Raw genomic sequence first — 25785 nt, 5'->3', positions numbered from 1 at the left:
TCATGATGAAATGTCAAAGCATACTGAGCATCTTTCTCTTTGACACCATGTCTGAAATCCCACGTGATCTGTCAAATACTAATGCATGAAAATCCTAACCTCAAAAAAATCACCCGTTACGTGAGTGACGTCAGCCGTGTTGTGCGAAAGGGCGTTGCCCAGCGCAAATTGTATGGTTTCTTTTAGAAGCTTTGATCATGAATCAGTTTGAGGCGGCGTTTGCAAGGCGGTGTCAAAAAGTATTATAACTGAGTAATAACAAAAAGCGACGACGCAGAATGAATTCAAGAGCGGAAACATCATGTAACACAGATTAATGACGTTAACTATGTTTTTATGTAAATCAAAGTAAAAAAAATAAAAAAAACATAATTGTTATGTCTTAAGTTGAAAACACGTTCTTTTGTGGCTCTTGTCAAGGGAAAACCCATTTTCAGCTACAGTGTCGCTCTGTCGCCGACCTTGATTTGTATTTCCGGTGACTCTTTGAAGCGTGTAATTTGTAATACATGTTGTAAAATAGCTCAAGCTTTCTTTCTTAGAAGTTTATAAATTAATGGAAAGTAAGTGATCTTCACTTAAGCACGTTTTTGCGGGCTAAACAGTTTTAGATTCAGGTGTCGATTCATACTCGTATTTGAGCTAAATCAGACGAATGCGGTGGTTGAAAATTTAGCGAAAAGCTCTCGAAAAATCGACGTTGCATTATCGTGGTACAAAAAACCTGGAGTTGTCGGCCCATAATTCCGACCTCTTTTTATAAAGACCTTCATGAAAACGACGCATAACACCCAAATAGTATTTCTTGATGGCAGTTTGGTCGGTTAGAAGGAATTTGGAGTGCCGCATATATCGATAATCGAAGAAAAGTGTCAACACAACTCTGATTTTTAACCTGCATTGACATGTTTTTTTGGATTCGGCTCACCACATTCGCCACGATATTCGGTAGATTGATTGTTTGTTTCAGGGTCGTAAGCATAGATTCAAGCCTCATCGCTAGTAATAATAAGGCTCATGACATCCTGGTAGTCGGAACCAATCGTGCTTTCACTTTTCTTAGGTCCAAATGATCTTTCAAAATAGTTTCCACTGATCCTTCCGATATTCCAACGATGCCAGTAAGATCTCTGACTTTGCTTTTCTAAAACCCTCCTCTTCCTTTGAGCATATTTTGCTTGACCACCTCACCTTTAGTCCGCAAATTTTAGTTGTATACTAGTATACCATATATCTAACTAGTTTGACAAAAAAAAAAACAATCTTCAAAAACATTTTGAAATATATTTATATATATTTTTAGTATACATTTATGGCATGAGTAAAGGCACGTGCATACACGTAGTAATGATAATGAATATCAAATCTATTTGCTGAATGGAATTTCATAGTAAAGTGTATTAGATACAATATAAAATTAATCATTCAATATATTGGTCACCCAAAATAGGTTATCTCCAATAGCTGAAGGTCTAGTTGAACATTTCTTATCTTTACCATTGAATTGTGGTGGTTTGCTAACACTGGTGGGATTACCAAAAATGATGGAAGAGTGATAAGCTCCAAAAAATTACCACATGAATGCTACTGTTTACAAATATAGATTAAATAAACCTGCTAAAGGCGCATTCCAAGGCAAATGTGCTTCTGTGTTTTAACGGAATAATGCCTTTGAGGTTATGCTTAGGCCGCTATTTGAAGGTAAAGTCTCTAACCACTATTATTATATGAAACTAGTTCGATTTAAATATGTCAATGACTAAATTAATAAATAACAATAAGAGATTTTGGGGTTGCTCTTACTTTTGGAGAATAGATAAATTGTTGTGCCCTGTTATTGAGAATGAAAAGTGATTTCTTTCAAATCGAGCTATATTTTTTAGATTCGAATCGTTTTGAAATTTGCTTACAATTAGATATTAATATACATATGTATTATATCAGAACGGAGTATATAAAGTGTGTCACGATGTTTGTAACACTCAGCAGGGAATATCGGAGATCTTATACAATAAATACAGGAATGATCAGCCTGATGAACTGAGTTGCTTTAGCCATCTTTATATACTCGAACTAGAGGACCCGCTGACGTTTTACTGTGGCTGATACATAGATAGCACTACTAATGCCATATATGTATATGATTTCTATTAGTTAGATTATAAGTATTAGTTAAGGAATAATCGCATTTTTGATGAAGCAACAAAAATTAATCAAAAAGCATTTCGTGCGTTAAGAAAGAATTGGTTTTTGGGGTAAAAATACTATTGAATTTGGGCTGTGCATCAGTGAAATCAATCGAGTCCAATCGATTGTCAGCCTGGTGGACTGCATATTAAGAAACGGTTCTCAAGCGTGGAAAGACAAAAAAATTGGTGGGCAAGGTTATGGCATCAGTCTTTTGAGCCAGTTTTAATTCATTGTATTGTGTATTTGATTACATTTCTATTCTACCATTCTCAATATTTAGCAATTCTATTATTTTTCAGGAAGGATCAGCTTGAATTGTACACATATACATATGTATTCATCGTTCCCGTTTAAATATTGCATTGCTCTGTGCAATGCTTCGAAAAGATTTCTGTATATCTCAAATTTTTTATCAACACTTCAGTTATGCCGCTATTTTTTTATGCCAGACCTTTTGCAATTTTAAATTGCCTGTCAAGATACCCCCTCCAATAGTTAGCAGGTATGAAAAAAATGTTATAGCTACCCATAGATGTATGAATCACCCAATTTATTACTTAAGAACGAACAACTCTGTCCACAATATAAAAACTTGATCCACAGATGTCGCCTTTTACTTTGGCATCGTTTTCTTTAATGCACGTTTACGTCAATTTAAGGTTTGAATATTGGATACTGCGATGGTAGCGCCATCTATCGGTCAAACATTCCAAAATTAACAATTGATTAAAAATGAAAAAATAATTTAAAAAACATTTTCCAGTGGACCAAATTGTAAATCTAAACCATTCTCGAATCTCCTTGAACATACACACAAAATTTCATCAAAATCGGTCCATCCGTTTAGGAGCAGTTCAAATGCAAACACACGGTCAGAAGATTTATATATGTATATAAAGATTAGTCCCTTAGTTTTTGAAGTATCGTTCTGAAATTTTGCATATGTCATTTTCTCTTCAAAAGACTGCTTCTTTGTCGTCAGCGACGATATAGGACCACTATAGCAAATAGCTGTCATACAAACTGTCCGATCGAAATCAAGTTCTTGTATATAAAACTTTTTTATTTGACAAGATATCTTCACAAAATTTGGCGTAGGTTTTTGGCTAAGGCAATAATGTAAACTCCGAAGAAATTGTTCAGATCGGATCACTATAGCATATAGCTGCCATACAAACTGAGAGAGCAAAATCAGCTTCTTGTGTAGAAAACTGTTTTATTTGACAAGATATCTTCACGAAATTTGGCAGTGATTATTATTTAAGCCAATGCTATAATTTGTGAACATATCGTTCAGATCGGACCACTATAGCATATAGCTGTCATACAAACTGAGTGATCAAAATTAAGACAATGATCTTTTTATACCCCTGTGTACTATAAAAATGCACCTGTAAAGTGTACTCTAACTTTGGTGCAGCTGAATTTAACGTTTTTATTGTTTAAATTATTTAATTACATTGTTATAAAGCATTTGGTTATATAAATGTGTTTTGCTGCAACGCGTAGTTTAAACTTGTTCTCCCGTGTTGATGTATCTAAAGCAAATTAACAGCAGCAAAAACTGTTTTTTGAACTCTGTACAAATATCTGTGTTCAGCGCTTCACAACTGCCGTTACATAAGTTAATAAAAACAGTATGAAAGCGGTTAGATGCAACGCCTTCCAGTCACAGCGAGCTGTCATGCCAAAAGTACATATTATAGACTTTGCTTTACCTAATAAATATTTATCCAAAACATTTCGCTTACTTGTTAATTAATAATAAATTATATTCAGCGACATTTTACGTTCTCTTCTAATTGTTATCTAAAGCTAAAGTCTAGTTCAAACATAGGCGTACACTTAAGTAGGGGGCAAAATGACGTATTTTGTGTATACTTTGTAAACTATTTGCGCTAATATTTTCAGCATACTATTTTTCTCTCTATTTAATTTTTCAATTATCATTATTATCCTTTACACTCTTCTTAGTCTGTAAATTATGAATTTTTGTTCGTACGATTCTACTTTGCCCACCTATTCGTACTTAGAGTCTAGACTTCTTGCTATTGTGCAAACGCAGTAGACATGTACGCTGCTAGATATACTATACTAAGTAATAATATTTTGTTAAGCTCAAATTATCTACGTTAAGTTTGTCTCGTGTGCTATTACTATTGTTGTCATTATATATCTACTTAGCTTATATACATTCTCATGCGTACTTAAGCACTTATATATCTACTTATGTGCTGTCTTATCCGCGCACGCAGTCAACCTTCGATCTACATACGAGTCTGTTTGGGTATACATACATACGTATATACCTAACTGAATTTTTTGTCATTTTGTCATTGGTATGTGCGTTTATATTAATGTGATATGGGCGTTGGTAACAGTTTATTCACGCTAAGCATAATAATAATATTTACATAAATCTTCATTCTAGCACCGCGAGTGCCGTGAGTAACGCATAATTTAATTGAATAATAAAAAAATTAGAAGTAGAACAATAGGTCACAGCAATTTTCATGCTAATATATACCTCTACATACATACATACACATGCATATGATAGCAATTTTCTTTAGTTAGCACAAGTGTTACTTTGGAATGCACAAGCGTTAAGTTTTTTATGAAATGTACCTGTATGTGTGTATCTACTGGTGTTTCTCGAAATTTATTAATTTATGTAAATGCTGCTGCGTTTGAAGTTAATATTTCACCATTTTCAATGTTGAAACTTTGAAGTTACTTTTTGTAGTAAATATTTGATAACACTGGTCAACGAATTTGAAGGAAAAATTTGTGACTGATGTGCTAAGAGCGCTGTGGGTTATATGAGTTGTCCTCATTAGGTCAAAAAATTTCCTTCACGTACAGCTATTTTTGTCACTTTAGTGATTAGTGGTGGTTTGACCCCCATATCCCTTGACCAAAAGACAAACAATCCTACGTGTTAGAAAATTTTTACTTTCAAGAAAGAAACAGCCTCTAACATCACAGTCGCAAATTGACTGTAAACTAGTGTAATTTTCAAGGTTGAAATTCTCAATTTTCTTCACTAATATCAACATGATAACAAATATATAAGACTGGTATTAGACTTCAAATGTCCAAATTACAGCTATTCTCGATTTTAGAACCATAACATAGTCCGAGTTTGGTGATTTCCCCAAGAAGTAATTAAATTTTCTTCAACCCAAGTAAAACTGAGATGGTTTTATTTACTAAAAGGTATAAGATCCCGGTGGCACCGCTGTCGAAAAGGGGAGACATCTATCTGCAACCGGTGGATAGAGTGAAATATCTAGGGCTTATCCTTGATAGGAAGCCTTCATGGAAGCCGAATATCCAATAGAGAGCAAAAAAGCCATCGATTGCCTTATACTGCTGCAGAGGACCCATTGGCAAAAGGTGGGCCTCTCACCGAAAGTTGTCATCAGACATGGTCTATAGACATTGTACAGCCCATTCTGTTTTATGGAGTCTTTATGTGATGGAGGGCTCTAGAAAAGACCACTCTTGAAAAGAAACTCGAGAACTTTCAACGGCCAGCGCTCATCAGCTTGTGTGGTGCACTAAAGTACACTTCAACCATGGCACATAACGCATGCAAATTGTGACCGTAGACATCCTCAGATATGGCTGTGAAAGTTGCTATCAGACTCAGAGAATTTGGGTTTCTAAAAAAACACGTATCTATGCACTCGGATATCCTCGTGCCTAACCTCGTTATCAGTAGCATTGAGTGGCTTTGTGATATGACTGGTATGGGTGCCTGGTCATAGCAGAAAATTACAAAGCTGATGAGCTGGCAAGGAAAGGCACCCTAGAACCGCTACACGTAGAATGGGAGGAGGTCGGAGCTCCCGTATCCTCTGTGTTCTACTACTAGATAGCTGGGCTTCGCGGTAGCTTGGCCTGCGCTGAGCCACTATCTGTACATACACTGTCGCAAAAGCGTTTGGCCTAAGATCGATCACAAGACGGCCTCTCTCTAGTTGTGGAGATTTTAAAAGACCTATTGGTGTCTATGCTGTAAGGTTGGGAATCTTACCAGACGCCATCTGCAGAGGAGGTAGAAACAACTCAACACTTCCTTCTTGACTGTCCCGCGTTTGGGAGGTCAAGACTTAAACACTTGGGAGCGCATACCTTCAGACATCCCACCGAACTGGCGGGAATGGAAATTAAACGCCTGTGCAAATTTGTATTGGCTACTAACGTTCTTCTACTAAGCGTTCTAAGAGTTCTTCTTTCTCTATGCCTTCACAAAGAACTACATATAGCAGTCCACGTCCGATCTTTGATCAACCAACTAACCTAATGAACGTCATTGTTTTCTATTTCATGATTTTTGTCACAAATTTACAAATACTTCTCAAAAGTGCTTCCCATAAATGTAAACTCAGGGGTTGTTATCTACCTTTTCTAGTTCAGTAGCCTTCTGTAAAATAAAATTCTGTTATAGTGTCCAACACACAGGTGTACCGGCAACTATAATCGAGTAGCCTTTCGCATTTACACCCTATAAATGTGATCTTTTATAGTGATTATACGGGTTTGGATTCGACATTCTAGTCATAAACTCAATTTATTTATAAAGTTCGCTGTAATTTTTCGAATCCTGATTAAAAAGTGGTCTAACTCATTTAAATTTACTTAGGAAAGTAGTAAACCGTGGAAGGTAGTTAGCTTTAATGAGTTGGATGAAGTCTATGGTCGTGTGGAAATAAGCTTAAGTTCAGTGAAGAACCGAAAATTTTTCTTTTTACTTTCTAATTTTTTTTGCATATCATAATCTGGTGATAAATGTCAATTTATAACCTAGTAAAGTAATAAGCTGCTTATTATTATGTTTATTCGAAATTTTAGGTTTTTATAATTTTTTTTGGAACGAAGGCCTAAGCAGCCAGTTCCCTTAGTTTCCTAGTCTGCCTGTAAATTTATTCACAGAGATCAAATTTAAATAAATAAATAGATATTCCTTTCGAATTTTATCGTTTCATATTAATTAGGTGTTTTCCCATGTTCCCGTGTCTAAAGCGCTGACAGATTTCCATTTTCTATTGTCTGAATTTTTAGATTTTAATAATGCCACTTTATAGATACTGATAATTATATATAACCTATATCTAGCAATGCTTATGAATATTAAATACCATAAATAATCAATTTACGGATTTTTCATATAACTAACACATACACATACTATATATTAACAATAATATTTTATATATGCCTACTTCACTAAGCAATATTACTCATATTAATAACCAATCATTTAATTAAATAACTAGAATGCTGTTAACAGAAGTTGATAATGTATTGCAAGACCGATAATCGGCGCTAACTATATACTTTATACCGCTTGAAATAGATTTTCCATGAATATGTCTCTAGTATTTTTTAAGGGGCACACCTAGAGTGACGGTCTAAAATAAAGTCGATCTCGCAACCGCAGTCATTTCGAGAAAAACGCATTTAAAGTTAGAGAAACAGTTCTGATATATAGAATATCATGCCACAGCACAAAATGTATCTCCGAAAATAATTCGAATTTTTAATAATCCGTTTAGGAGGATATTTTTGAAGGTCCAAAGTGATCGGTCCGATTTTTTTAGCTGATTGAACTGAACTCGGGCGTATTTTAGAAAGCTATTTTGATTTTTATTTTTTTCACACTAGGTGTGCCTCTTTTGTGCATTAGCGAAGCATATGCATGATAAGAATATAAAAAACCTTCAATAATACTTAACCGATACAGAAATAATCTTGAAGTATCATAAATACAAATATATACATACGAAAATGTCCATATTAAATAATATTTTACAAAAAATTCCGATTTTGTTATTCTTAGCACGCGAACTTGAAACCGATTCGGATGGCTGGGAGGAGCGTGAAGCTTCTAGAACACATTCCGTTAAATTCTCTGAAGAATCTACACAGGAGAAGGACACACCGTTTGTCCGACAAAATACACCACATCCGAAGGAGCTGAAGGCAAAGGCGCACAAACTATTTGCCAAAGATCGCAGTCGACCGGAGGACGGCAATTTGGATACAGTCTCCGAAGAAGTAAGTTGACTGATATTTCCACCAAAGCAATTTAAGCTATTGTGTCACGCCAGCTTATCATTTTCAACTCAAACAATGAACTTTCAACAATACTAAACTTTTCATTTTTTACTAACTTTATTTGCAGGCATCAACAAAGTTCGCTGTTAGCGGCACCGCACGAATCGGCGCTAATTCCACCATAGTAGAGAATATAGCTGAGACAAAACCCATCTATGAGAATCATCAGCAACAGCCGGTATCGCCGAAAACGCCAACAACAGCGATTTCATTCGCCCCACAGCCTGTTATTGCACAGACAGCGGGCACACAACCACAGTCTGCTGTTAATGCCGCAACAGTACATGAGCCGATAGCAAGTGTTGCGCCCGAACATGGCAATGCCGCTGTAGTGGTGGCTGCAGCAGCAGTAACAGCGGCAGCGAGTGTTACCGGTGATGAAGAAGAGGAAGACTTTGTAAGTGTAGACAGAAACCGTTCGAAAGTTTCGTAGCTGTTAACCGTTTCGTGCTTTTCACATAACATTTCGTGCTTTTGACATAACATTTCGTACATTTAACATAACATTTCATACTTTTAACACAACATTTTGTACTTTTAACATAACATTTCGAGTTCGAATGCTCATAACAGTTTGTGTATAAACTTAGTTTTTGCTGTTATTTTACAGGATGAATCGGAAAGGCGTGTGGGCTTTCAAGTTGAGGGCGAAGATGATGACTTCTACAAGCGGCCAATGAAATTGCACAGACGGTAAGGGGGCACTTTTAACTAATGTATTTGTATGATTTTTTTATTATGTGATTTTGATTTCACTTTTGTTGTAATTAATTGCTGTGGTCTGTTAAAGAGCTCTTAGGAAATAACTTTAAGCTTCATCTAGTTATTATTATATATTTTCTTTGATTTCCGCAGTGACACTCCGCACCACTTGAAAAACAAACGTGTACAACATAATCTCACCGATAAAAAATCAAGTGAAATTCTCGCCAATGCTTTGAATCAAGAGAAGAAAACGTCACAGCTGGCTCCAGTTCAATCGCCCATCCAAGAAAACGAGGCTGCTGAGCAGAGTGAGCAACAACAATTGCAGCAGCAACAACCATTCGCCGCACCAATCTCACCCATACCACCGCCAACGGTGCCTGGTCCACTGTCAGCAGGACAATTACTTGACGGTGAGTCTATTTATCAATCCCAATTTGCTTCCATTGCTAAAATTCCAAAAATGCGCTGAATTTTGTTTTTTTTTCAATTTTTTCTTGAATGTCTTCATTTCTGAAACTATTTGTAAATCTTAATCAGTTCTGCAATGTATTAGAAGCGTATTATACGTTTATATATACATATGTATGTATGTAGTCTCAATGTGGGTACCACTAATTAGTGACGAATTTGCACATTCCTCAACGGAAAACAATCGATAAATCAATAGATTAGGTTGCGAAATGTTCTTATGACGTCTGTTGAAAATTAAGTGGGAAAACAAATTCAAAATCTACAAGTATTTTTCAATAGTATAATGAATAATGTTTTGTTCTCAGATTTAAAAGATCAAGATATAAGATTTATAATTTCGGACATTTCTAATTTATAAATTCGGACATACTTATCTCACTTTCTTGAAGTTGTTTTTCCGGAGGCACCACCAAAGAACGTCTCCTCGCAGTATGAATTTGGATGTAATTTTTGCCATAAATTGCATTGCATTGCAAAAAAGTTGTAATCGAACAAAATCCTTCGATCAATCAGGAGGTCATCCTATTTCTATGAACTGTGAAAAATTTCAATAAGATCGTTTCAACAGTTTTTGAGAAATCGTGACCACCGAATTTGAAAACGAAGTTTCGGGATTGAAATAGCCGATCGGTGTAGCCTGACATGTCGCTCTACCAAAAGTTTTATTTCTGCCACTTTTATGAGATTACTTTGAAACTTTGAGAAAATACTCTAGACATACATACAAATCATCATGTATCAAAAATAATAAATAAAAAAAAACGATTTTTGAAATTTCAAAACCTACGTAACCCCTTAATAACAGCTGATCAAATATGAACTGTTATGATAAAAAAGTACATTCTTACATATTTTAATACAAATTTGTGTATAATGTCAACGCTTAATCCAATTTAGTACTTGTTATGAGCCTCGGCTGTGTTAGCCTTAAGTGAATCCGTAATTTGGTTTTCGGTTTACACAACGACGTCACTTGCATTAACCTCCGTCTTGTCACCAGTAATGATGCCATTATTCAATGTATTCTCAGCTACGTAGTCACGCATCTCTTGTGCGATCTCTACTCGACGCCGGTTTTGCAAAACATTTTGGTGTTTTGATACGACTCCAACATTAATTTGTTTTAATCAAAGTGGTGGAACCGATCCATAAGCGATGTTGAGATCGTCTGTAATCTCTTGGATGTTATCACGATGATGTTCAAGCACTTTTTGTTTCACTTTTTCAATGTTATCGTCAATTCATTATCATTGGTGAATGTATGACTCACATAAGGCAAGTTTTCTATGACTTCACAACTTTCTTAATGCTTTGTGCCACTCAAATACTTGTGTTCGTGATAAAGTAGACTCCTCAAAACATGTTAAAAAATTGCCAGACACCCTTTTTGCGCCGTAAACAAGCTGTCAAACACACACTCATTGACATATGGAGATCAAGATCTACGAATATGAAACGAATGAACGAATTTTAATACATTTTGTTTTAAATAAATTTTGTTCTTAATATTTTTGTTTATAATTTTTTTTAATAAATTCTTTTAATATTTTTTTTAATAACATTTTTTTATATTTTTTTTTATTAAATTATTTTTTTATATTTTTTTTTATTAAATTATTTTTTTAATATTTTTTTTTATAATTATTTTTTAATAAATTTTTTTTTAATAAGTTTATTTTAGTAATGTTTTTAATAACTTTTTAATATTTATATTTTTTTTTTATTTGTTTTAATATTTTTTTAATATTTTTCAAATATTTTTTTAAATATATTTTTTTAAATATTTTTTTAAATATATTTTTAAATAATATTTTTAGCTATTTTTTTAAATATTTTTTTTAAATATTTTTAAATATTTTTTTTTAAATATTTTTTTTATATATTTTATTTTTAATTTTTTTTTAAATATTTTTTTTTAAAACTGTTTTTTTAAATAATTCTTTTTAATAATTCTTCTTTAATATTTTTTTAAATATATTTTTTTAAATATATTTTTTTTAAATAATTTTTTTGTAATCCTTTTTTAATAATTTTTTTTTTTAATAATAAAAAAGCTTTTTAAATAATTTTTTTTTTTTTTAATAATAAAATAGCTTTTTAAATAGACCAGTCCGGGTCAAATTTGATCAGATGGTAATGTGATAGGGAAAGTCATATTTAAATTTTCAAAGGTTTATTAGTTCTTCTTATTTAAAAATTTTGTAGATTTAGGTTAGAAAAATTCTCACCATTAATATTCATAAAGTATCAAACTTGAAAATAATGATAATAATTTAATTTTAGTTTTGAAGGTTGTTCTTCTTTCCTTTTGCCTACAAAAAATAAAAATCAAACGATGGTACATAATAATTATAGCTAAAATGTTTGCCATCCTACTAATTACTTTAAATTTTATTGGAAATTAATTTAACCTTGAACTTACAATAGTATTACAAATAAACAAAAGTCTTTAAAAATATACTAAAAATGCTTATTTGCATAAATAATAGCTTAGCCGCAGAAAAGCCTTACAAAGTCAATCATTTGCCTGCGACTTTTATTGATTCGTTAAATGCGACAAATATTTTCCGATCAAACGGTGTGCATGAAAAGCGCTCTTTTTCCGCAAGTGAAAATCATTTTTTCAGCGCGTCACTTCTTGAATTTATTTAAATAGGCTATTTTTTCACAGCGTGAACTTATTGCGTCACAGTGATGCAATGCATTGGCGTCCAAGCCCAAGCAGCGAAGTGACATTAGTATATTTGCTATGCAAGTACCAGTATGCATACAAACATACATGTATACTATATGCACATTTTTGGTGAATTATTTGTGAATTGTCGTTATTGTTGTTGTTCATACTGTTTTATATGTCAATATGTTACTTCACAACTTTCGTCTAATTGGTAAAACAAACAAAAGCCATAATTACGAGTACGAGGTGAGGCTCTCTGTTTGGATTTGCCAACTACTGAGAAAATTAATCTCCTCACGTACGCGCCGAAATAATGTTGACAATGCGTTAAAGCGAGTTTTACTTCACTCCCGACACAATGAAACGACCAAACGATGCCCTGGACAACTACTATGCGGCTAGCTACTGGCTGGTAATCGCCTAATGATAAGCAAGTCAAAACAAAAAGCCTACGAGTTTTGATTACATTTACGGTATTTTTTGTGACATTGAAATGCGGCTGGCTGAAAAAAAAAAAAACCAAAATGTATGTAGAAAATGAAAAAAGAGAAAATCAAACAAAAACTGGAAGAATGAAGTAATTTTTATTTGGAAAACGTGCAGCGGCAGCCTGATGTCGTCGTCGTCGTCGGGCCTTTCGATTTCAGTAGCTGTGGCCGGAGCAGCTACAAAAATATGGATATCACGTAGAGTCGCACACAGCACAATGACAATAGAACGTAGCAGGGGTGGCAGGTGGGGTAGGTGAGGAGTTGGGGTAGACTGACTCTCACCTTCTTTGGAAAAACATTCTCGAAACTGTTATTACGCTAAATGAGCAACAGAGCACATAAATACAAAGCATACACACATACATACATATGGACATACATAAGTACATATATATATGCATATACACACATAAACACGTATATTTATTCGCACATAATGAGTAGTGATAAGGCCTGCGCTTCAGATCTGTATATTTATCTACAAACATACATATGTACATATACACATATTTTTAATATTAGCAGCAAATTAAATTTGAGCGCTCGCTACTCACGCTCAGAAGCCTCAGTATGAAATAATTGTGCACTACACCTGCTTGAGGCAATCTTATTTTTGCCCAACAGCGGCCGCGCGCCCCACCCACTGCCTAACAGCGCGTTCAGTTTTGTTTTGAGCACTATGTGTTGTTGCTATTTTTGGACTGCACAAGTGGAGCAGTAAAAATTATTCACTCTCCAGCGCACCGCTGTTGCTGACAACAACAAGCATACACACACATACATACATATATACACTCGCAAAGCAGTAGATGGATTGGTAGCACGGTGTTGAGAGGCCCGTTATTTCGACCCATATGCAGAATTTGTCGTAGGCCTGAAACCTACAAGAGCGCTTGCGAGTGTTTGTGTGGCAGAATATATCGATAGCGGGGTCAGCGGCGCGGCTGAAGAAAACACATAACTGAGTGCGCTGAGCGCGCCGCTAAAAGAGCAGCACACCTTTGCACTTGTGTGTGTTTGTATGTGTGTGCAGTTGCTTGTGCGCTTGTAGGGCCGCTGTACGGCGGCGTGTGTGTGCGGCGATGAGCTGCAAGTGCTCTAGCTACGCCAGCTCATTTCAGTTATTCAAAAGCATTACACTTGTCGGGACAAAAGAACGAGCTGCACACGCTTTACCGCTATTTTATCGGCGCAGACATTTACGTCGCAGACTTAATTATTTCTATGACACCTCTACGTGTGTGACTGTCATTCGAAAATAATTCGGTTAAAAGCAGAAGAAAGCCATAAAGCGAAAACAAACAAAAAACTCAACTGAAACAAGTACGAAAACATAACGAAAAAAAGCTGTCGCAGAGGCGTTGGAAGCTGAAGTTGTGTAGCGCGCACTTGTGGTGGCGTTGTGTGTATCGCAGTTGCGTCAGTGGCCGCAGATAAAAACAAATTTGCGCTGTTTAAAGCCGCGTCTAAAGAAGCGCCTACGTTGTGCTTAGGGAGTCGTACAAAAAGAAAGCAGCAATAAGCAAATAATACAACAAAAAGAAACACCTACAAACGCGCATTACTCATACTCCCTGTAGCACCGCGCGGGGCGCTTCCGTGGGCAAGGCACAGCACGCGCTGCAGCTGAATTACGCGTTCATTTGCTTCTGTTAATTCGCGCATTTTTTCAACACTCCAAACTCCGCGCGATCCCCTCGCGCTCTCCTTCGCATTATTGCAATGTTTGCGCTTATGTGCGTGTGCGTGTGTGTGTGTGTGTATTATCTTATCCATCGACTGCATTAAAGTTGATTGTGCAAATTTTAAGCAGTTCGCATTCTTTACTTGAGTTTACTCCACGTCAATTTGTATTACTGCTGCGCGCCCTTCGTACGTCCGCCGCTGCCTGCGCTGCTGCTGCTGGCGTTGCGTGGCTTTGCGCTGTTTTTTCGCTTTTCTTGGCGTAATTTGTTGCATTTTATTTGCATTTGCAATTCATACCAAAGAAAGCAAACAGGCAAGCAGGAAAGTGCAGCAAGTAAGTATTTAGTTACTTACAAAAGCACCGGGGGCGCAACGAAGTGCCGTGGCGCGGCGCGGCGCATCGGGCGAAAATCCGAATTCTTAGCGCAAGAGTGGATTCACTTGTTTAACTTTAACAAATACAACAATAAATAATGGTGAAAAAGTTGCGGCAACAACTCGCACTCGAACTCACTCGCTCATTCGTTATTCCACGCATTTGTGGCAAGGAGCCAATAGCGATTTGTATTTTATTTTCCGATTCCATCTTGTTGAGCAGTAGTTCCTGCTTATTTATTTATTTATTTTCTATTTTTTTTTCATTCATTCTTTCTGCGCGGGCGACGACTGCTACTCCGCAAGGGCTCCATCACTTCTTTATTTTTTCAACTCCCGCATACTTTTTTGCCGTTCGAAATTATTTTCTTATTCGCAAATTTTATTTGCATGCATAGTACATACTATTGCCTTATTGGTTGGTTGCACAAGGAAAGCAAACAATATGCGATTGCCATTGCATTTCGATGTGTTCATACGCATTCCCCGTAGTAATATGGCAAATTCCAAAGAGATAGTGAGTGTCCTAGTGCGGGCATTTGCACTTAGTAGTTTTGTGGGCACTAACTAGTGTGAGGGCGTTTAAAATTTTTCGAACAAAAATGTTTTTGAATGAAGCTAAATTTTATCAATCAAATTGTTTTGAGCATCTTTAATTTTTTTTTAGACTAAATTGAAAGCGTTATATTTATCGTTTCTTGGCTGAGAAAAAATGCGATTTTCATATCTTGAAAGTCTGACATCCGAAAATATATAAATTATTTGCCTCATATCTTGAAAGTTTACTAACTGATATTCAAAAATCTGTAATTTTTTCTGTCTAAATTCAAATTTATAATTTAATCGATTTTATATTACTCAAACGGGTTGATCCCAAAGCATGTCTTATCTTTCAAAGATCACCTAACTGTTATACGAATACCTTCTCTTTGACTAAATTGTAAGAGAGATATGTATTTAACAGTTTTTGTTTAGAAAACAAGTTCATATTCGAATACTTAATTGTGTTTAGTTTAAATCGAAAACGATATATTTATCGATTAAAAAATTATATATTATATATTTTGTTGGAAAAAAAGTTGATTTCAAAAACTTAAATATCTCGAAAATCATTTAACAAAAACTGTCATAAATACCATAGATATTAATAAATTTATCGATATTTTTTTAGGAAAAAAGTTTGATCACAAAAAATTTTGACTTTTCAAAAATCATCAAGCAAAAATATAAAAATCTCTAATATTTTGGTCTAAATCAAAATCGATATATTTATCGGTTTTTGGTTGGAAAAAAATTTGATTTCAAAAATTTTTCATATCTCACTTAACGAACGATATACGAAAATCTCTGATTTTTTGGTCTGCATCGAAATCGATATATTTATCGGTTTTGATTAATTTATATCGATATTAATAAATTTATCGATTTTTAGGAAAAAAATCACCTAAAAGAAATTGATCAGTTTTTGATTGGAAAATGATTGTTTTCAAAACTTTTCCATATCTCAAAAATCACTTCACAGTTATCTGATTTTTTTGTCTCTGATATTTTTATCAAAATCGGCATCGGTATATTTATCGGTTTTTGGATAAAATGTTTCACCAAAAATGTTATATTCCGAAAATCTGTTAATTGAGAACCTAATATGTATCTCCATATTTTTGTCTAAATCGATATTGATAAATTAATCGATATTTTTTAGAAAAAAAAAAAGTTTAATCACAAAAAGTTTTGACTTTTCAAAAATCACGGAATTATGAAAATCTCCATTTTGTTCTGTCTAAGTCAAAATCGATATATTTATCGGTTTTTGTTAAAAAAAATCGATTTTAAAAATTTTTCAAATCATGAAAAATACTTAACTAATACACAAAAATATCTGATTTTTTTGTTTTAATCGAAATCGATATATTTATCGGTTTTGGATTACAATTTTTCATCAAAAAAATGTAATATTCCCAAAACCTCGTTATTGACATCCCAAGATGTAAATATTTTTTCCTAAATCGATATTGATAAATTTATCGATATTTTATAGAAATATAAAAAGCTCATTTTAATCATCAACCATAATTTATTTCCTTCTAAATCGAAATTGATATATTTAACTGTTTTTGATTAAGCAAAATTGCATGTCAAAAATCTCTCATATCAAGAACATCTCCCAACTGACAACACAACTAGTTGCACTCCGAGACGCGCTAATATTTTTTCCATTTCTAACTAGCAGCTGTGACCGAAGATTTAATACATGTCTTCATACAAACAGTCATCATACACACCCATGTATTTTGTGGCAAAACCCTTTAGGCGACTGAAGACGTTGATTTAGGTTGGGATTTGTGTTTATTTCGTATCAAATATTTTCTCTATTTATACCTCTACGATATACATAAATACACACATATGTGAGAACATTTTGAACTCGTCGTCGATGCTGTTGCATTACACACTTGATTGCAACACCAGCATGCACGCACGCCACACATATCAAGCTCATTTTTGTTGATCTTGTGGATTTAACAATTTTTGATAACCTCAAGGTTCTCACTATTTCGGCAGTCTTTGTGTATTTTTATGTCAGCATACACACACATTGAAATTGAAAGGAGGAGTTGAAGAGATGTGTGCTTGCGATTTTATTGTTGCAGCTTTGGGTTTTAAGCGGAAGGAAATAGCAGAGTTATTGCTGAAGGAAACGCACAATACCAGTAGATTGCATCCTTCACCGAAACCAAAAAGGAGATGAAAAATGATGTTAAAAAGATCATAAAAGCATATTTGCACTGAACTTGTTTAAACAGCAAACGCTTGCCACGGCGCCCAAGAGCATATTTACACACACATATATATGTATGAATGTGTGCTTATATGTCTTGTATTGTATTGTGGGAGCGTGTTTGTATATATGTGTATGTGTGTGTGCAGCTTGTCATATTTTTAACCCAATCGATGACCTTTATTTTCCGCTCACTAAAATATTTACTTACTCTGCTTTTGTCAGCCAATTTGTTGGTCTTCACTTTGTGCGCAACACTTTACAAAGTACCGTACGCCATTATTTTTGCTGCACACGCATTACCAGCAAAGCTGCAAGCGAAAATTGCTGGGAAGCGTAAAAGCTTTAAAATTGCGCCAAGCGCTGATAATATAATTTTGGAACTTTTTTTTACCGTTTTTTCTTTTAATTTTTCATTAACTTAATTTTAACGCATTTCTAACGGAAAATTAGTGTATACACAACTGCGTTGGCAAACGTTGGTTTTTACGCCTTCGGCAATTTTCCTCTTTACTGAATTATTGATTTGCCATAAACGGCTGTAAAAGCGCGGCCTCTTTTGCTTCCACTTTTCGATGTGTGCGTGTGTGTGTGTGTGCTGTGGCAATTGCTGTAAAAGTGCGTTAAATAAATTAAACATGACTGTTTGTCGGCGCTTTTTATACACAAATACACTCACGCACATACATGCGCACTTCGCTAAATGTTGGCTTAAAAAGGTTTCAGGCTTTAAGGGCTTTTTGCCGCACTTGATGCTTTTTGCGCCGTTTTACGCGCGGCATGCTCAAGTGAAAAAAAAAAACATTTTGCATATATTCGCTGTTTTATTGACACCAAATGGCAAGCTTTATTGTGTTTTGTTGTTTGTCGTCGGATTATGAGGCCACGGGCCTAGTTTTTCATCTCTAAGCTGGCGTTAGTTGGCCGCCTTTTTTCTCTTTGGTGCCGCCATTGTTGCAAAATAATAAATAAAATGTTAATTACTGCAACATTCGACATTAGTTTTGTAGAAACATTATTATGTTTTGCCGACAAACTTTCAACACATCACTTTTTAATTAACGGTTTCCTTTATTTTGTTGGAAAAAATATAATTTAATTAGCAGACATGCAAACGTGTGCTAAATTAGAAAGTTCTACATTTCCACAAATATACGTGTACGTATGCATATGTGTGCATGTATATATGTATGTGTGTATGTATTTATCACCCTAAGCCCATGTAAACGTAGTGGTGCCACCATTTGTTAGTGTCTTTTGTAACAGTTTGCGCAAGCGAAAGAAAATAAAATTAATTATTTATTTTTCAAGCCCTTAACTACTTCACTACACACTTTTCAAGGTAATGATGTCACTTGTTAAATATACACACACTTATTATAAGTATAAACAAATTGGTATTCTCAAGTTTACCACATTTTCAATATCAATTTCCCGCTGTAGATTAAGTGATTATTATTACTTTTTTGATAAAGTCCGAATTGATATGGGGTACCATATACTTGCATACCCGCTATATAACTGATATATATTTCATACATACCTGATATATGCCTCATATATAACAGAAATATAATTGATACATATCTGAATGCCCAAATACGCATAAAAACATACAGTACTTGTAGCTTAAATCCAAATATTGTTGTATTTTCGTTGTGGTCACTAGAGCTAACAAGGTCAATGGTAAAATGTGGGGTAACTCACTGCTGAAGTATGTTTTGTTATCAAAAAAGTGTAGTTTTGTAATACACCTGACGTTTGAAGGCTTAGTCATATTAGAATCAAAGGTGCTCTTTATAATTTTATTGCATTTATAGCTGTTTTACCACGTTATCAGGCTCGATAATGTAGTTTCGGCCAAGGCTTATGTATGCAAGCGTTTTGATATATGAGTAATGCATGTGTGTTCTAAAATCATACTGTATATATATGTATACTTGTACATATATGAAAAAATCAATAATCGAAGAAGGAAAATATTTAAACAAAATCTAAATAGTACATAATTTTTCGGTGCTAAATTTTGGAAAAAAAGTGTGTGACACATTTGAAATCCGCGCGGAGTTCTAAGCAAAAATGCTGAGGAAACTGTATACCAAAATAGGGTAGTCGAAAAAGTCTGTTCGTATTTCTAATCAAACTTCAACTTATTCTTTTACATTTGAGATGAACTTTAATGAACAAAATATTTACCATTTTGGTCGACCACTTTTTGCCATTTTTCCACTAGAAACATTATTCCGTCAGTTTAAAACGTTTCTGGTTTCTTGGCGAAAAACTGAGACAAGTAATTTTCACAGGCTGCTCTTGAAGCCAACTTTACCCCATTAAGAGAGTTCTGCGTTGACCGAAACGAATAGTAATCCGCTGGTGCATGGTCAAGGCTATATGGTGGATGTATCAAAACTTTACAGCCAAACTCTCCGACTTTTTACCGAGTCATCAAAGATGTGTGTGGTCTAGCGTTGATCTGATGGAAGTCGAAGCTCTTTCTGTTGATCAATTCTGGCCGTTTTTTTTCAATTGTTTGCCTTAATCTCATCAGTTGTTGAAAGCAAAATGTAGAATCAATCGTTCGACCAGGCTGGAGAAACTCATAGTGGATGATCCCTTTCCAATCCCACCAAACACCCAGCATAACCTTTTGAGACGTCAATCCTGGCTTTGCGACTATTTGTTGAGCTTCACCATCATCTTTTTCGCTCATTATTGGCATATTTGATCAACTTTCCTCCTGTTAGCATTCGCTTCAGAAATGGTTCGATATCTTTTGCTTTCAGCAAAGAATCGCAGGTGTTAATTCGGTCCATTAAATTTTACATAGACAATTCATGTGTTACCCAAGGATCGAGCTTCTGTTGTAGCCAGCCTTTTTTAAAGGGTTCAAAACCATTTGATGATGAATGTTAAGTTCCTTAGCGATAACATGGCTGCTTATGTCACGGTCCTGGCCATTCTTTTCCATAATTTCATCGCCTTTTTAAACGATAGGTCGACCAGAGGAAGGTGTCTCTTTCACATCGAAATTTCCAGTAAACTTTACAAATTTCATTGGTTTCTTACGTGTAATTCTTCCCTTTTTTATACAAAAATTTCAAAATATAGCAAATTTCTTCATTATTTTCGCTCATTTTTGAACTCCTGTAACTTTTTTTCAACTTCCACGAGTTTAATTTTTTAATTAAATGAAGCATAAAATCTCATCTTTCCAACACTATATGGTATAATGCAATGTGGTTGGTAGCACTGGAGATATACGATTGCAACGACATCTATTGACAAAATACGAAAAGACTTTATCGACTACCTAATATTATCTTGACATTCTAATCTTACATTAGCCGAAATCGAATTACAACCACGCACCTTACACCTCACCTTATCTCTTACTTCTTTAACTTTGAAAAATTGGCAGGATATAAAATATTTGGTTAGCTCTTCCTTCCTCGTGTTTTATCTATTTGGCTATTATGCAAAATTATTTATAGTTTTTTGTTGTATTTTTGATATAGTTTTTTAATTATATACACCACCCTAAAGCACGACTTTATTTATACGTATACGTACTGTTCTTTTCAAGTCCAAACACACACACACGCATACATATTTTCGTATCGCAAAGGTTTTTCCTCTGCAAAATACACCTGTTCTCCCCATTCGCTCAATCATTTATCGCAATCTTTGTTTACACTTTGTGATTAGCGCTCAATATACTTTATACCAGTTGGAAGTTTATTACATTATTTTATGGCAACACTTAAACACACATACATGCAAACAAAGTATAATTTTGTGAAGTGTTTGGTTATCAGCTTTTGGTTCTTGCGTACTTGTGTATATACATAGTTATGTATAAAATATATATGTACATGTACCATATGTGTATATTATATGTGCATATGTTTGCATGTGTGCATGTTATATTTTCTCTTTCAGAATACTTTTTCCGCGCTCCTTGTCATTAGGCTCACTCATCGATTTCGCTGCCTTAAATGTAACAGAATAAAAAGCAGTTTATGTTGGCTTCTAATGCTGGCTAATTTAGCTTTGTTAGTGCTTTGCTCAATACTAATTTGTCATATATACATAAGTATGTCGTTACAGGTGCATAGATAAAAGTTTTTGTTGTTGCTTTTGTGATATGTTATCTATGGAATTTTGTAGTTGCAAGATAACGCAAGTTATTTGTTTGTATTATTTTCTTTGGCGTGCCACCAACCAGCCAGCCCGATTGGCTACGCGACCCAGTCAGTGCACAGCGTACTGATGACGAAACATTTCCGACTTTGGTAATTGTTTGTTTTTGTTGCTGTTTTCCAACTTTTGATTCACTGAGTCAGATATACACAAGTTTTCGCTGTTGCCATTTCAATTTATTAAGTGTAACACTTTGCGTTGTTTTGTCTTGCTTTTTTTGTTTCAACATTCGCATTTTGACTTTTGATGGTTTTTATTTGTTTTTTGATTCACTATCGCTTGGCTGTTCGAATTTCATCAACTCTTTTCATGCTTTGCCACGTTCTAGCTCAAGTTTTTTTTTTCTTGTTTGCACTTTTAATGTTTTTCTGTTTTACGATTTTGTCGTTTTGTTGTTTGTGTTCTATAGTGGAACTTTCTTCATTAATTTTTAGAGTTTTGTATGTTTGAGGGTTTGTGCTTATTTGTTTGACACTTTTCAACGGTTTGTTGTGTAATTTGTCAAATAAAATGCGCGAAGATTTGCGACGATTAATCATTTTGTGCGAAGCTTAAGCCATTCGGTGGATGAGTGAGGTACAAAGTGCGAAAATAAGTTGGAAAATTCGCAACATTTTTTATTTAATTTTAAAAATGTAAACTGGAAAATTCGGCAAATATAATTTTTTTCAATTTGATTTGAGGACTTTTGAATTTAAATGCACTGTCACTGAAACTAGATTTCAGTCAATTATTATATATTTTTGTATTCTTAGTTATTCATATTGCAACAAATTATTCATTGCTATTTTGTATTTGATATTCATTCTAATTTTCTCATTTATTCACTAATCACACTTCATTTGTGTAAACATTTCCATTTAATTTTTAACAAATTACCTTCCTTGCAACAAGTTCCTGTTAAAATTTACTCTTGCATATCTGCCATTAATTATGTTAACTGAAATTCATTTAGCATTTTACTTGTTCTTCTGTCAATCGCATTTAATTTTCAAAGTACAGTTATTTTTGCTAATCCAACAAGCCTGTCATTTGCATTTACCTTTTAATGCATTTTATAGTCAAGGCTACTTGCTCTTGACCTCATTTCAACTAATTTGTTTGAGATAAAAGTAACTGTAGAGCATTTAGCGGAGAAATTGAAAGTGTGCATCCGATGTAGCAATTAAATTCTGACAAGTTTAAAGTTATTTGTTTGTACAAATTAGCAGTTTAGTATATTTCTGCTGCACATAAATCATCATACATATATCTTTTGGCTTTTGTAACTTTTCTTAGCCAAATAAAGTCCTCTAAAAAACTTGAGAGAAAAAAACGTTAGCTTCGTTTGCACTGAAGCTATAATACCCTTAATATCGGTCAATTTGTGTATCAGCTATGCTATAGTGACTCAATCTAAACAATTTCTTCGGATATTGCTTTATTGTTCTAAGCAGTACAAAATTTAATAATAACCTATACAAAGCTTCGTGAAAATATCTTCTCAAATGAAAAGTACTTCATTCCGATCGTTCAGTTTGTATGACGGCTATATACTATAGTTGTTCTACCTGGCTAGCTAGCGTCAGAGCCTCTATAAAGAATATATGTTATATATAAATGGTCAGAATGACGATCTGCGTCGATTTAGCCATGTTCGCTTGTCTGTCAGTATATGCAGGAAGTACTCCCTTAGTTTGTCAACGCAAATAATGAAGAAGAAGTACCTAGTTTTTACACTTCCTGGACATTTCCGGAGCATTCAACAACGTCTCTACGGAATCTATTCTGAATAATATCCAATCAATAGGAGTTGATTCTGCTATCCCACGCTGGATTAGAAACCTTTTGACCTCTTGACGGTTAAGAACAGAATGAAACGACGTTAAAATGACCAAGGAAGTCTGTAAAGGTACTCCGCAAGGTGAAATGCTATCTCCGCTTCAATGAGCATTAGTGGTAAATAAACTGCTAAGAAGTTTGGAGAGCAAAGCACCTAAGATAGTGGCAGAATTGGGCACAGCAAGCCGGTCAGGAGTTGAACAAGGAAAAAAACGGATGCTAGTGTTCACAAGAAAACACAAAATTCCTCTATGGAGGTTCTCTTCGATAAATGGGACACAAGTTCCTCTCAAAGACCGCACCAAAACCTTAACTTACCTTAAGGTACTGTTGGACATCAAACTGCTGAGGTCTTTGCCAAGCAGCAATCAAGGCAATAATCCCGTATCGCATATCGGCCGGAACTTGCTTGGAAAGCAGGACAGTAGTGGAAAGTATTGTCAGAAGCAAGCAACTTCACTACTACTGAGAGCCAGACCACAAAGGCATCGAGGGCAATGAAATAGTGGGTGAGATCGCCAAGAATGGTGTATGGCTAACATTCGAAAACGCGATTAACATTGGGAAACCCATACATTCTATATACGACGATCTGGATAGAAGCTTGGTAAAGAAAATCAAATCAAGTAAGTACGCAAAATTCCTATTGACACTCGATAGAAGAGACTGTAGGAACATTAGTAGGGAATACTAACTAGTCACTGTCTGGTGGCGAGTCACGCCCGCTGGATGGGGTTGACAAATCGAGAATACTGCAGGAAATGTCTAGAGCAAGGCACCAGGGAAGAGAATGGAGCATGGAGAATGCACTTGTCCTACATTGTAAGCATTTGGGGTCCCCAAGGTATGATATACTGGAGTAGGTATCGAGAGTGAGGCCGCAGAGTCCATTAAAAGTCGCGTCAATCGCAGGCATCCTAAAGGATGGAGTAGTCATCGTCTTGGACCTAGCAACAACCGAATTCCATTTGGTATCGCAAAGGACCAAAACTGGTCTAAGCTGGCTTATGAGCTTACCAGATTAACCTAACCTAACTTAGTTTTTGAGTATCGATCGAAAATTTTTCACATTGACCTTTTACCCTCAAAAGCTGTTCATTTATGGGAACCAAAATGAAGTTTTTGATTGGAAAAGATATCTTTGCGAAATTTCGTCAGATCGTGCTTGGTTTGATTAGCAAAATTCTTTGGATATTTCAATACTTTCTTAATCAATTTTGCCTTCAAGCATTTTAATATTATATAACATTTCCTCAACATATAAACCGTTTTAGTTACAAGAAAGTCTTATAATGCCATAATGCCAATTACATTAGCTTTGGCCTCTCTCCCCTTTGGTTCTATTGATTTGATGGCCTTTTGTTTGTGACTAATTGAAGTTCAATTGCCGGCAGATATCACATTTTTTGCACTTAATTAAGTCAGCAGCACAATTAGTAATCATTTAACTCATAAGTAGCAGGTAATTAACCTTTTAGGAATTTCTTCTTTAATCCGCCAAGCGCAAACTCAAGGGCAAAGTAGTTGAGCATGCAACAACAACATCAAATACTTAAGCCGCTAATTAAATTTGCATTTCGCCTAATCAGCGTTTTTAATTAATTTTTAGTTTCTATAACAAAAGCTGCATTAATTTTAATTTGCCGCCTGCATTTGTTAAATTAAATAATCTGCAATATTGTAATATCGCATATAATATGTCTAGCATTGCCACATGCAGTCCCTTCTCCAGTCGCACTCTAATCATACCCATTAATTGAACAGCCGGCCAGCTGTTTTTCCAACGTACTTTACCAAGCATTGAACTCTGCCATGGTCGAATGGTTTTGTGTCTTCGGTGCGTCATCTCGGGATGCTGACCGGCTGTTCGAGCCATTCAATGCTTGACTGACCAGTGATGCTGCATAAATAAAGCATTCCCATTTGCTCCTCGTCATATTTGCCATTATATACTATATAACGATTCACTTGATTGTTGCGCTGCGCAGGCGGCTCCATGGCATCGCTCGCTTGCTTTGTCGTTTCCTTGGCGCGTGGAGAGGCCCTGTTGGGCGGCCGTGGGCTGTTGCGCCCTGCGGTGTTGTTGAACTGTCGTCTTGTGTGTTGTGGATGGGCTGTGTGTGCGGTTGGTTGCTGTAAAAGTCAATCGGATTTTCGTGCCAATATGCTGCTTGTGCTTGCTTTGTTTAGTCGTTCGATTCGAAATTTATGATCATCTTCATTCACGCTTCAATGACCTTTCACTCTGCAAAATTGTAGAA

At 35.0% G+C, this 25785-nt stretch overlaps 1 protein-coding gene across 24 annotated transcripts in view; it reads left to right on the top strand.

Annotated features, from left to right (window-relative positions):
• The window catches only part of LOC105222614 (protein lap4), a 157062-nt gene that overhangs the window by 51435 nt on the left and 79842 nt on the right, over window positions 1–25785 (top strand). For 21 of the 24 annotated variants that reach the window (XM_049448487.1, XM_049448483.1, XM_049448498.1 and 18 more), the window contains 4 exons: window positions 8039–8256; window positions 8384–8713; window positions 8927–9009; window positions 9172–9434. In XM_049448487.1, coding sequence (XP_049304444.1) covers window positions 8039–8256; window positions 8384–8713; window positions 8927–9009; window positions 9172–9434 — 894 coding nt within the window. Of the gene's footprint in view, window positions 1–8038; window positions 8257–8383; window positions 8714–8926; window positions 9010–9171; window positions 9435–13666; window positions 13987–25785 lie in introns of those variants that run through there. The other 3 variants (XM_049448504.1, XM_049448502.1, XM_049448509.1) reach the window with 2 other exon arrangements.

The sequence above is a fragment of the Bactrocera dorsalis genome, chromosome 2 (genome assembly GCF_023373825.1).
Source record: "Bactrocera dorsalis isolate Fly_Bdor chromosome 2, ASM2337382v1, whole genome shotgun sequence".
Lineage (NCBI taxonomy): Eukaryota > Metazoa > Arthropoda > Insecta > Diptera > Tephritidae > Bactrocera > Bactrocera dorsalis.
This window is presented reverse-complemented; position numbering and strand designations above follow the sequence as displayed.